At 48.1% G+C, this 12886-nt stretch overlaps 1 protein-coding gene across 1 annotated transcript in view; it reads left to right on the top strand.

Annotated features, from left to right (window-relative positions):
* Positions 1-12886, top strand: part of MAST2 (microtubule associated serine/threonine kinase 2) — a 189405-nt gene that overhangs the window by 164549 nt on the left and 11970 nt on the right. The window contains exons 18-21 of the mRNA XM_040361097.1: positions 657-766; positions 2140-2291; positions 6661-6962; positions 7560-7775. Of these exons, the coding sequence (XP_040217031.1) occupies positions 657-766; positions 2140-2291; positions 6661-6962; positions 7560-7775 (780 nt within the window). The remainder of the gene's footprint in view (positions 1-656; positions 767-2139; positions 2292-6660; positions 6963-7559; positions 7776-12886) is intronic.

The following is a 12886-nucleotide window of genomic DNA, read 5'->3' as shown; positions in this document are numbered from 1 at the left end:
ATAATCCACTCTATTACTGTAGTATATAATGTAAAATGTGTGTTTCTGTAATAGCGCCGCTCTGCACTTCCGTGACCCGCCAGAGCTCTCTTCCCCGCTCTGAGCACTACAGAGGGGGGGTGGGGGGCCGTACTGAAGGTATTTGGCACAATTCTATTACAGAAACACACACATTGTACATTATATACTCCAGAAATAGTGGATTATAGGATCTTACAAGCATTTTAAACTAGGTCTTATTTTCGGGGTAGGGCTTATATTGCAGCTCTCCTGGAAAAAATAACGCTAGGTCTTATTTTCGGGGAAACACGGTAGCAGGATCTCTGACTTTCCGTGGTCAGCATAAGCTGTATTTATCTGTGTGGTCAGAAATCTTTCCAGCGGATATCTGTAAATTCCGACCTTATACAATTTGTAGATTGTATTTCAGAAGTGAACCATTGATTTTCTTCACCTAATGTGAATCCTTAGGGATCCTTCTGTACTAAGTGGCCAAGTGACCTTCCTGTGCACTGAGGCTGTCGCCTGCCTGTCCGGTGCACTGAGGCTGTCGCCTGCCTGTCCGGTGCACTGAGGCTGTCGCCTGCCTGTCCGGTGCACTGAGGCTGTCGCCTGTCCTGCTTCTTCTCATCTTTGTTTTGTGTTTGCTTGCACAGCTCGCTCGGAGAGGTATCAGCATTTGGACTCAGAGGAGGAGGATGACACAAATGATGAGGATCGCTTGGAGATCAAACAGTTTTCTTCCTGTTCACCCAGATACAGCAAGGTAACCATATCCCTTTGCCTACACTTGCAGAGCAAAGCCAGAGACAGAAGAAAGAACTGAGAGCTTCTATCCTTAGGAGCCAGTCAGGGGCAACTTGTGCCATAGAGCAGAAAGCTGGGATCTGGTAGTATAGACAGTCGCAGGGGGATCTTGTTCCATAGAGCTGGGACCTGGAAGTATAGAAAGTCACGGGGAGATTGTGTACCATAGAGCTGGGATCTGGAAGTATAGAAAGTCACAGGAAGACTGTGTACCATAGAGCTGGGATCTGGAAGTATAGAAAGTCACAGGGAGATTGTGTACCATAGAGCTGGGATCTGGAAGTATAGAAAGTCACAAGGAGATTGTGTACCATAGAGCTGGGCTCTGGAAGTATAGAAAGTCACAGGAAGATTGTGTACCATAAAGCTGGGATCTGGAAGTATAGAAAGTCACAGGGAGATTGTGTACCATAGAGCTGGGATATGGTAGTATAAACAGTAAGGGGGATTGTGTACATAGAGCTTGGATTTGGTGGTATAGACAGTAATTATGATTGTGTACATAGAGCTGGGATCTGGTAGTATAGACAGTAACAGGGTGATCGTATACCATAGAATTGGGATCTGATAGTATAGACAGCCAGGGGGGTCGTGTACATAGAGCTGGGATCTGGTAATATAAACAGTAACAGAGATTGCGTACCATAGAGCTGGGAGATCTGGTAGTATAGACAGGGGTATTATGTACCATAGAGTTGGGATCTAGTAATATTGACAGTAACAGAGATTGTGTACCATAGAGCTGGGAGATCTGGTAGTATAGACAGGGGGATCATGTACCATAGAGTTGGGATCTAGTAGTACGGACAGGATCATTTCCTCCTGTTTCTGTAGGTCAGATTGTACAGAACATTTCAGACTTCTAATTGAGGGGAAATTGTAGGACAACAGCACCACCTAGTGTACAAGGCTCGGTACTGAGCTATCAAACTTCTGCTTTCTCCATTAATGTATACACGTAGTTTGGAAATCTCATCTGCTGGAATAAGACCTTTTATGTGTCTTATTCACAAAAACTTTTTGGGTTTTTCAATTTCCATGAAAAATATCTGCCAGGTTAATGTGGGTGAGGAGGATCCATTCTGTTCCATAGGATTTGTTATAACAGTTGTACATCTGTCCCCAATATCATAGATGGGATCAGCCCTGTGTACAGCCATTCAGTGCTCCAAGTTATCGGCCCCTGTTGTATCTCCCTCAGTCTGTAGATCTGGAAATGGGGACCTCAGTATGAGGTGCCGATCATGTGTCAGGAATTGAAGTTTCTGCTACTTTCTGCCCATCTTGGTGCCCTTTTAGGTTTCTTATCCAGTTGTCCCGGCCTATTTCCAGGTGTACAGCAGCATGGAGCGCCTGGCTATTCATGAGGAGAGAACTCCCCCACCCACAAAGCGCAGCCTGAGCGAGGAGAAGGACGACAAGATAGACAACTTAGGAGGGCTGAAGAGCAGAGACCGAACCTGGATCATCGGATCGCCAGAAATGTAAATATTCCTCCAGAGTTCGTGTATCTTCCTATGACGTCACAGCAACACAACGTCACAGCGACATGACGTCAGAACCACCCCAGCTTAGGAAAGAAAACTCTCTAGAAGTTTCCCCTTATAACAGCCAGAAGCATGAGGAGGGTGTTTAAAAATAAAAATTAAATATTTCTATAGTTTTTCCAATTGTATTTGTTATCACTGAGGCCCGTGCCACACTTTTGATGCTATTAATGGTGACGACTCTCCATGTGGGACATGGAAGAGAAATTCTCACAACCTCCGCCATCAGTGCTGCATGACAATACAATAACCCAAACTTATTCTAATCTTCTACCCTCTAACCCATTCTAACCCTAACACCGCCCTCTAATTCTGATCTCCTAATGCTACCCTCCAACTCTAACCCCCTAACTCTACTCCCTGACCCAGGGGGTCTCCAAACTGTCTAAGCAAGGGGCCAGTTTACTGTCCTTCAGGCTTTAGGGTGGTCCGGACTGTGGCCAGTGGAAGTAGCAAATACCCCTTCATTGGTTTTAATGGGAGTAATAGTGCCCCATTGTTGACATCAATGAGAAGCATGGTGCTCCATCATTGGTGTCAGTTGGTGGAATAGTGCCCCAAGGGCCAGATAAAGGCAAGTTAAGGGCCACATCTGGCCCCCAGGGCACAGTTTGGAGACCACAGGTCTAACCTATTCTAACGCAAACCTTCTAACCCTATCCCTGCCCTCTTCTAATCTTCTAATGCCACCCTCCAACTCTAACCCCCTAACTTACCCTCTAACCTTAATCCATTCTAACACAAACTTAACCCTGCCATATAATATTAATCTCTCTAACACCCCAACCCTACCCTCTAGCCCCGTAACCCTGCCTTCTAACTCTAGCCCTGTAGCCCTGCCTTCTATCTCTAGCCCCGTAACCCTACCTTCTAACTCTAGCCCCGTAACCCTACCTTTTTAATTTTAGCCCCGTAACCCTACCCTCTAACTCTAGCCCCGTAACCCTACCTTCTAACTCTAGCCCCGTAACCCTACCTTCTAACTCTAGCCCCGTAACCCTACCTTCTAACTCTAGCCCCCTAACCCTACCTTCTAACTCTAGCCCCCTAACCCTACCTTCTAACTCTAGCCCCCTAACCCTACCTTCTAACTCTAGCCCCCTAACCCTACCTTCTAACTCTAGCCCCCTAACCCTACCTTCTAACTCTAGCCCCCTAACCCTACCTTCTAACTCTAGCCCCCTAACCCTACCTTCTAACTCTAGCCCCCTAACCCTACCTTCTAACTCTAGCCCCCTAACCCTACCTTCTAACTCTAGCCCCCTAACCCTACCTTCTAACGGTAGCCCCTTAACCCTGCCTTCTAACGCTAGCCCTGTAACCCTACCTTCTAACGCTAGCCCTGTAACCCTACCTTCTAACTCTAGCCCCGTAACCCTACCTTCTAACTCTAGCCCCGTAACCCTACCTTCTAACTCTAGCCCCGTAACCCTACCTTCTAACTCTAACCCCGTAACCCTACCTTCTAACTCTAGCCCCGTAACCCTACCTTCTAACTCTAGCCCCGTAACCCTACCTTCTAACTCTAGCCCCGTAACCCTACCTTCTAACTCTAGCCCCGTAACCCTTCCCTTTTAACTCTAGCCCCGTAAACCCTTCCCTTTTAACTCTAGCCCCGTAAACCCTTCCTTCTAACTCTAGCCCCGTAACCCTTCCCTTTTAACTCTAGCCCCCTAACCCTACCTTCTAACTCTAGCCCCCTAACCCTACCTTCTAACTCTAGCCCCGTAACCCTACCTTCTAACTCTAACCCCGTAACCCTGCCTTCTAACTCTAGCCCTGTAGCCCTGCCTTCTATCTCTGCCCCATAACCCATAACCCTACCTTTTAACTCTAGCCCCCTAACCCTACCTTCTAACTCTAGCCCCCTAACCCTACCTTCTAACTCTAGCCCCCTAACCCTACCTTCTAACTCTAGCCCCCTAACCCTACCTTCTAACTCTAGCCCCCTAACCCTGCCTTCTAACTCTAGCCCCGTAACCCTGCCTTCTAACTCTAGCCCCGTAACCCTACCTTCTAACTCTAGCCCCGTAACCCTACCTTCTAACTCTAGCCCCGTAACCCTACCTTCTAACTCTAGCCCCCTAACCCTACCTTCTAACTCTAGCCCCCTAACCCTACCTTCTAACTCTAGCCCCCTAACCCTACCTTCTAACTCTAGCCCCCTAACCCTACCTTCTAACGGTAGCCCCTTAACCCTGCCTTCTAACGCTAGCCCTGTAACCCTACCTTCTAACGCTAGCCCTGTAACCCTACCTTCTAACTCTAGCCCCGTAACCCTACCTTCTAACTCTAGCCCCGTAACCCTGCCTTCTAACTCTAGCCCTGTAACCCTTCCTTTTAACCCCAAACATTACCTCCTAAATGTACCCTCTTTGCTGTACCCTTTACCCCACACTATAACCCCCTAATCCTAATCTGTATGATTGGGACTGCACCTGTTTGCCATCCTGCATCATGTGTGTGACGTGAGCCTGGCTGCACATTCCTCTGGATCTCTCTATAATGGCTCAGCTGAAATAATTAGCAGTTACCAGGTAGCTGTGCTGATGCGGCCCCAATCATACTGATCATTATAGGTGCACTGCATTCACCAGTCGCAGGATGGTAGATCATTTTTAACTCCTAAAGGCCGGAACCTGGGCACTGTATACATGTTGGTAAAAATAACAATGTTGCTATTGATTTTTTCTTAAAAGGCTAAAAAAATTGCATAATGATTATAACCCCCGCCCCGCCTTCCCCCCCTCCCTTCCCTATTTGATTCCGTTTATAAAAGTGTCTGCAATGAGAACTATTTGCAATGCCTGTGTCACCCAACCAGACTCTTCCTGTCCAGGTTGTAGGTAGAGCTGCACAATTTCGGCTAAAATGAAAATCGCTACTTTTTTGCTTAGAATAAAGGTCACGGTTTTCGCTGTAGAACATCTTTCACATTAAGGCCCCTTTCACACCTGCGGGGACCGTATGTGCGCTTTTTCATCCATCTGTCTACGGATGAAAAAAGGGACATACATTGGTCCCTATGAGATCGCAGGTGTCAGCAGATGAACATCCGATCTCGTCCCTATTTTTCCTTCCGTCATCGGATCGGGTGAACGCGGACAGACGGTCCATGTTCATCCAATCCCACTATAGGGGAGAGCGGAGAAAAGACGCCGCGGTCCCCACCCTGTCATCCGCCGGCTCAGCGGGAATCATTACTGACCCCCATGTGTGAAAGGGCCCTAAACAAAAAAATTGGGCTAACTTTACTGTTTGTTTTTATTTTTTTTAATTCCTTTAAAGTGTATTTTTTCCACAGAAAATTGTGTTTGAAAGACCGCAGCGCAAATACAAGTGACATAAAATATTGCAACTCCATTTTATTCTTTAGGGCAGTGGTCTCCAAACTGCGGCCCGGGGGCCTGATGCGGCCCTTTGCTTGCTTTTATCTGGCCCTTGAGGCAATATTTCATCCACTGATGCCAATAATGGGGCATAATTAGCCCCACTGATACTAATGAACTGGCACAATTCCACCCAATGGCACCAACGATGGGGGAACAATTTCTCCCAATGATGGGGCACAATTACTCCCAACAAAACCAACAATGGGGCCCAATGACGGGGTATAATTCCTTTCACTGACACCAAGATGGGGTATTGTTTTTTTATGGGGTATTGTTTTTCCCACTGATGTCAGGACCTTTTCTATTGTCAATGGCCAAAGTCTGGCCATCCCTCCAGTAAACCGACCCTTTGTTTAGAAACTTTGAAAACCCCTGCTCTAGGGTCTCTTCTATATATCTATATATATATATATATATATATAATGTTTGGGGGTTCCAAAAAAAATTCTAGCAAAAAATACTGATTTCAGTGTCAGAAAAAGGTTTAGTCTTTTAAGTGGTTAAACTTCCCTCAGCTACAGACTGAAGTTCATTCCTTTTGATCTAAGACCTAAATGTTACAATGTTTATAGTTATCACTGATGTTGAGATAAACGTGGCAGGCTTCCTGGAATTTTTTCTTCTTTCTTTTTTTTTGTCAGATTTGAGTAGAGAACTCTGCACTGCATAGAATCAGGGAAATGCTGTTTTAAGATCGTGAGGGGGGTAGAATCACGATTTTTATTCTTTAACCGTGCAGCTCTAGTTGTAGGGAAGGGTGGAGAATGAACGATCTGGGTGATGCAGACAACGCCTACTGTTCAGTTGCTTTCCCGCGCTGCCTGCCGTTAGTCTTAACGTGTGCGTTGTGTGTTTCCTCTCCCCCTTCTGTAGTCAGAACCGCCACCATCTCCATCCTTCTCTTCTCTTTTCAGTCTCCGGAAACGTCTCTCTGCCTCAGAGTCGTCCCACACTGAGAGCGACTCCAGCCCGCCGCTGACGGTGCGCAGGCGCTGCTCAACTCTTATCGACATGCCGCGCTTCGCCATCTCCACTGAAGAGGAACTCCGCTTGCAGAAGAAAGCAACGCCGCATGAAACTACTTCAACGCCGACCTCCTCCTCCCACGATGGAGCCGCGCAGCCTGTGGAGCGAGAGCTGAAACTGGATGAAGATCTGGGATCGAATACTCCATCCTCTACCTCCAGTAACATCAGCACCTCCACCACACTGACAGGTAATCACCCAGCACTGAGCGGCCGGCCTCCTCAGGATATGGGAAGTTCATTCCTTTTGATCTAAGACCTAAATGTTACAATGTTTATAGTTGTCACGTCAAATATCTCTTCTACTTTATTTTCTACATTTTTGATAGAAGCCTCTGATAGAAGCCACCATTCTCTGAAGTCAAGGCCACATATCTCTCTCATCCTAGAGCTGCGAGACGGCTTGTGGTGGAACTGAGGCCTTGCTGGTTCACACCCAGTATGGGGCCTGGGGGGGGGGGGGGTGTGTATGTCGGACAATGGCGGCTTCTATTACAAGGGGAGAAACTAAAAAAAGGAGAGCAGGTGCAGGCAGGACCGAGCTTGTCCATGCTCCGCATAGAAGGCTGAATCACAAAAACTGACCGCACACCGATGTCGGCATTTTCAGACCACTTTATTGTTCCCAATGTGTACACCAGAAGCACCGCCTGGGTTCTAATCTCACGACTAAGCCCATCTCTGGGGTGAAACGCGTCGGTGCGCAGCTAGCCTTTGCGATTCAGCCTTCCATCACAAACAGTTGTGATTTAGTATATTTTACTGACTTTGATTTGTGTGATCTGCAGCGGGCAGCACGGCCGACTTCTCGGATCAGAGCACGCACATCACCGGCACGGACTCCTCCGACTTCACCTCCCCAAAGGCCATCAGTGACCTGGCTGTGAGGAGAGCGCGTCATCGGCTGCTGTCCGGGGACTCCGGAGAGAAACGCGCTTCCCGACCTGTCAATAAAGTCATCAAATCTGCATCTGCCACGGCGCTGTCCCTAATGATCCCCTCCGGTACGCCATACGTTCCAGGAAACGATCGATGTTATGTTTTGGGGAGCGGATTTGCATTAAGGATGGATATAGAGGACGGGTGGGCAGCAAACGACCACACTAACTCCCTCCCCCCGTGGCACTTAAAGCGGAGTTCCAACCACAATTAGCATTTTTTAAATGTATGTCCTTTCATCCTGCGTTTTTATAATATAAATCTGGTCACTTACTATTTTACAATCTGCCTCCGAACCGCTTAGATATTCAAAAAAGATAGTTTATAAAACTATATCTACACCGTTGTCATTTTGCTTGTGGGCATTGTGAAGCCTACAGGCACTTACTTCCTGGAAGTCTTGGATGGGGAGTGATAATTGGACAGCGCACTGCATCCTGGGAAATGATGACACACATTTCCCAGGAGCATTAGAGGGAGATGTCAGAATCCTAGGTGGTTTCAAAGGCCGATTTCGTGGGACCGCATAGCAACAGGCATTTCCAGATAAGTAAAATAAAAAAAAAAATGTTTTTCTTTTTTAGTCGTAAGCTACAGTTTAAAGCAAAATTGTTTTTTGATGGAATCTCCACTTTATCCAGCACACAACACCTCCTCCGGCACTTAACAAGCACAACCCTAAACCCCTGTGCGAGCATTTAACCAGCACACCCCAGAGCCAACCCTTTTTTTTTTTTTTTTTTTTTTTTTAAGCCTATTAAAGAATATGGCTTTAATCGCATGCTAAACCCCCCCCCCCCCCCCCCTTTTTGGAATCCTTGGTACGGCGTCCCTGCAAGTAGATCAGGGGGCTGGACTCATGGATTGGGGGGGGGGGTGGCGCCCCTAACGCACAGGCTGGCACTGTATTAAATTTGAGAGAAAGTGGATAGAAAGAGATCTATAGAGAGAGGGAGGAAAAGAATATGAAGAGAAGAGAATAGGGAGAGAGTGGGGCGAGAGAGGATATATAGATAAAATACAGAGAGCCATATATATATATATATATATATATATATTGGATGTAAGTGTATATACGAGGTGCGTCTATTAAATAACAAGACTGATTAAATAACTCACCTTTATTTATATGTATTACAAATATAATGCTTGTCCCCTTCAATATATTCCCCATTTGCACGAATACATTGCTGCAGTCTTGTTTTCCATTGGTCGAGGGCATGGAGAAAATCAATTTCTGTCGGATGTTTCAACACATCCCCCGTTTTCTTTTTTACAGCAACTGACTCAAAACCTGTCCCTTTTAAGCACTGATTTAAAGGGTCACTAAAGGGGGGAAAAAAAATTCTTTAAAATAACAAACATGTTATACTTACCTCCACTGTGCAGTTCGTTTTGCACAGAGTGGCCCCGAATCCACGTCTTCTGGGGTCCCTTGGCGGCTGTCTCTGGTCCTCCCCGCAAGAACTCGCCGCATTCATGCGAGAGTCCTTGCGGGCACGCTCCCGTGATACAGCGAGTGGCCACAGCCGCTTACTGTATCACTCAGCCCCGCCCCTCGACGCGCTGCGTCACTGGATGTGATTGACAGCAGCGCCAGCCAATTTCTTTATCGTACATCACGGGACACAGAGCAGCATAGCCATTACATATGGGTTATATAGTGCACCTTCAGGTGATGGACACTGGCACTCTCCGACAGGAAGTTCCCTCCCTATATAACCCCCACCCATAGTGGGAGTACCTCAGTTTTTTCGCCAGTGTCTTAGGTGTTGGTGCACATTGAAGAGCTCTGCCTATAGTTGTCCTCTGGACCAGGGCAAGCTGACCGGATCCGTCCAAGGTGCTTCATAGCCAAAGTGGACGGTACCCGGGCCCCCAGGTCCTGGAGGGGGTTTTGCCTATAACGCTTCTCCTTTGCGAGAGCTGGACTCTGGGTTCCAGGACTGGTTTCCTGCAACCAAGTAATTCCTGTTGCCAGCAGTGCTATATAGGTCCAGGAGTGTGGTGTTCCTAATCTGGACCCCGGTACCTGAAGGTCTATGACGATACCCACGTTTTAGGGGGAAGATTGGGCCTCTTGCAATGGCAATACCCTGCGGCGTGGAGAAGGTAAGAGGGGGCCTGCGGAACTTGGTTTGTCAGCAGGCCCCCACAGGGGACTCTGGGTTTAGCCCACTTTATGCCTCTGTGCATGGGCGCCTCATTCCACAAAGTCTGAATGACAGGATGGTTCTATGTACCCATTAATGCTTCCCCTGGCTGGTTCTGGTAGACGGCTGCATGACCATAAGGTTTACAAAAAGAGCTGCTATTGCGCTAGGGGGGGTCACTTGTGTAGCATGGAGGTCTTACCATCCGCGCAGCTACATGTGTTCCCCCGTAAGCCTGTTCGGGCGTCTCACTCCCCTGCAGCTCCACGTGTGTCTCTGCTCCTCCAGCAGCGTCCGGAACGGGCGCGCGCGCGGTGTAAATAGACGCGGCGACGCTGCGTGAGGAGGCGGAGTTTCGGGGCGGTCCCTCTTCCTGCTCTGAGAGCCTATATTAGGCTGGCAGTCGATCTGGGTCGCCGTGGGACACGGAGCAGCGGCGCTGTTAGCTGCTCGAGAGCAGTACCTTGCGAAGGGAGAGTGACACCCGGTGGTGATTTGGTGAAGTACACTTTTCTATAAGAGCCTGCGGCTCGTTTCTTGTTTAAAAGGCCGGTGTACTTGCAGCAGTCTGAGCCTTGCTACCCACGGCTCTATCCCAGATCAGCATAAAAGGTGGCTTTACTTAGCTCATTTAGTGTGAGTTACAAGCCCTTGGGGCATTGTATTGTCCATCTTCATTAGGTTATGGGAAGTTTAATAATTTAACAGCACCCTAACCTATTAATTTTTTGACACTTTTTTTCAAGAGGTGTTTTTTTGTCTCTGCTGATTAAGACAGTCAGTTGTGTTTAGCGGAGTACCTTGGGTTTGTATAGATGGCTCCTAAGGGCGCGGGAAGCACCAAAAATGCTAAAGCTACAAAAAAGCAGAAGGGTTTCCCATCGGGTTCGGAGGATCTTGGCCAGGCCTCTGCAGTGCCTTCCTCCCCGGACAGACCAGAGGTCGTTGGCCCAGTTGAGCCATTGGAGTTGCTAGGTGCTACGGCTGGCCCTACCCAACCCAACTCCCTCCTTTGTTACGGAGGAGATGTTAGCCGCCACCTTAGGTGGATTTGAGCGAAGGATGACTGCTTTATTAACCGCATCATTACCCGGGAAGAAACGGACTAGGTCCCCTTCCCCTAGGGTTGATTCTCCAGATGAGGAGGTCCTTTCCCAAGAAGAAATTGATTTCTTGGCGGAGCAGGGGGATGACCCCCTGGAACAGGGTTCGGAGGAATCCACAATAGAGGAACCGTTCTCAGCCTCTCAGGCAGAGAGACTATGGATCCAGTCCCTAGCGGACATGGTACAGACGGCATTTAAATTACCCCTGCCTGAACCTCAGGCTACCGTATCCTCCCTTGGTTCCTTAAAAGCTCCCCAATCCAGTGCGGTTTTTCTGGTCCATCCCTTACTGAGGGACCTAATCTTTCAGGATTGGGCCAAACCAGATAGGATTTTTCTTCCTCCTAAGAGGTTTTCAGTTTTATATCCTTTAGAAGAAAGTTTTTCAAAAAAATGGACTGTCCCTACTGTGGACGCAGCCATTTCATGTGTCAATAAGTCCTTGACGTGTCCGGTAGACAACATTCACATGTTTAAGGATCCTGTCGATAAAAGGCTTGAAACTCTGCTAAAATCTTCCTTTGCCACCGCAGGTGCTGTAGTGCAACCAGCGGTAGCCGCCATTGGAGTATGCCAGGCATTGAAGGACCAGGCCAAACAGGTTCTAAGAGACCTTCCGGCACAACAGGCACAGGACTTGGCTGATCTGCCTAGGGCATTATGCTTTGCCGTAGATGCCATTAAGGATTCCATCCAGCAAGCTTCTCGGTTATCCTTATTTCTGGTTCACATGAGAAGACTTTTATGGCTAAAAAATTGGTCGGCAGAGACTCCCTGTAAGAAACTCTTAACTGGGTTTTCGTTCCAGGGGGAGAGGTTGTTTGGAGATGATCTGGATAAGTATATCCAGAAGATTTCCAGTGGCAAGAGCACTCTCTTGCCTGTTAAAAAGAGGTTTCGAGGGCCAACCTTTAAGCGCCCAAACTCTCCAGGTCCAGGTCCCTCACCCTCCAGGCAGTATCGACGGCCTGCTGGCCGTTCACCCGCAAACAGACCGCAAGGGCAAGCTTCAGGTAACAAAAAGCCGTGGTTTCGCAAACCAGTTAAGGCTGCCCCTAAAGCGAATCTGTGAAGGGACGCCCCCACTCTCTCGGGTGGGGGGAAGACTCCGCTTTTTCTTTGGGAGGCCAGAATCTCAGACGAATGGGTTCTGTCCTCAGTGGCTCAGGGGTACAAGCTGGAGTTTTTGGGGTTTCCTCCTCCTCACTTCCAGGAGTCCAGGCTCCCAAGCGATCCAAAGAAAGGGGTCTCGCTTCTAGCAGCCCTAGATCGCCTCTTAAATCAACAAGTGATTATGGAAGTACCATCTCAGGAGCGCGGACAAGGATTTTATTCAAATCTATTTAAAGTCCCAAAGCCCAACGGCGATGTAAGACCAATATTGGATCTAAAAACCCTGAACCGTTATTTAAGGGTTCGCTCCTTCCGTATGGAGTCCATTCGTTCAGTGATGGCCGCCCTACAGGGAAAAGAATTTCTCGCATCCATCGACATCAAGGATGCATACCTGCACGTGCCAATCTACCCCGGCCATTTCAGGTACCTCCGGTTTGCCTTAGGCCATCGGCATTTTCAGTTCACGGCCTTGCCCTTCGGGCTAGCCACGGCTCCCCGGGTCTTCACCAAAATTTTGGCCCCGGTGTTGGCCAACCTAAGATCCCAGGGGATCCTGGTTATGGCTTATCTAGACGATCTACTAGTCGTCGATCTTTCAGCAGCCAGCCTAAAGCAGGCAGTTGGCTTAGTGGTAAATTATCTAGAATCCCTGGGTTGGGTTCTAAATCAGGACAAGTCGGCCTTGCAGCCCACAAGAAGGTTGGAGTATCTTGGGTTAATTCTAGATACTATGCAGCAGAAGGTCTTTCTTCCCCAGTCCAAGGTGGATTCTATAAAGGAATTGATCCAGGTGGTTCTAAG

This window comes from Rana temporaria, chromosome 7, assembly GCF_905171775.1.
Source record: "Rana temporaria chromosome 7, aRanTem1.1, whole genome shotgun sequence".
NCBI classification, from domain to species: Eukaryota; Metazoa; Chordata; class Amphibia; order Anura; family Ranidae; genus Rana; species Rana temporaria.
The sequence above is the reverse complement of the archived record's forward strand: the minus strand, read 5'-3'. Positions and strand labels throughout refer to the sequence as shown.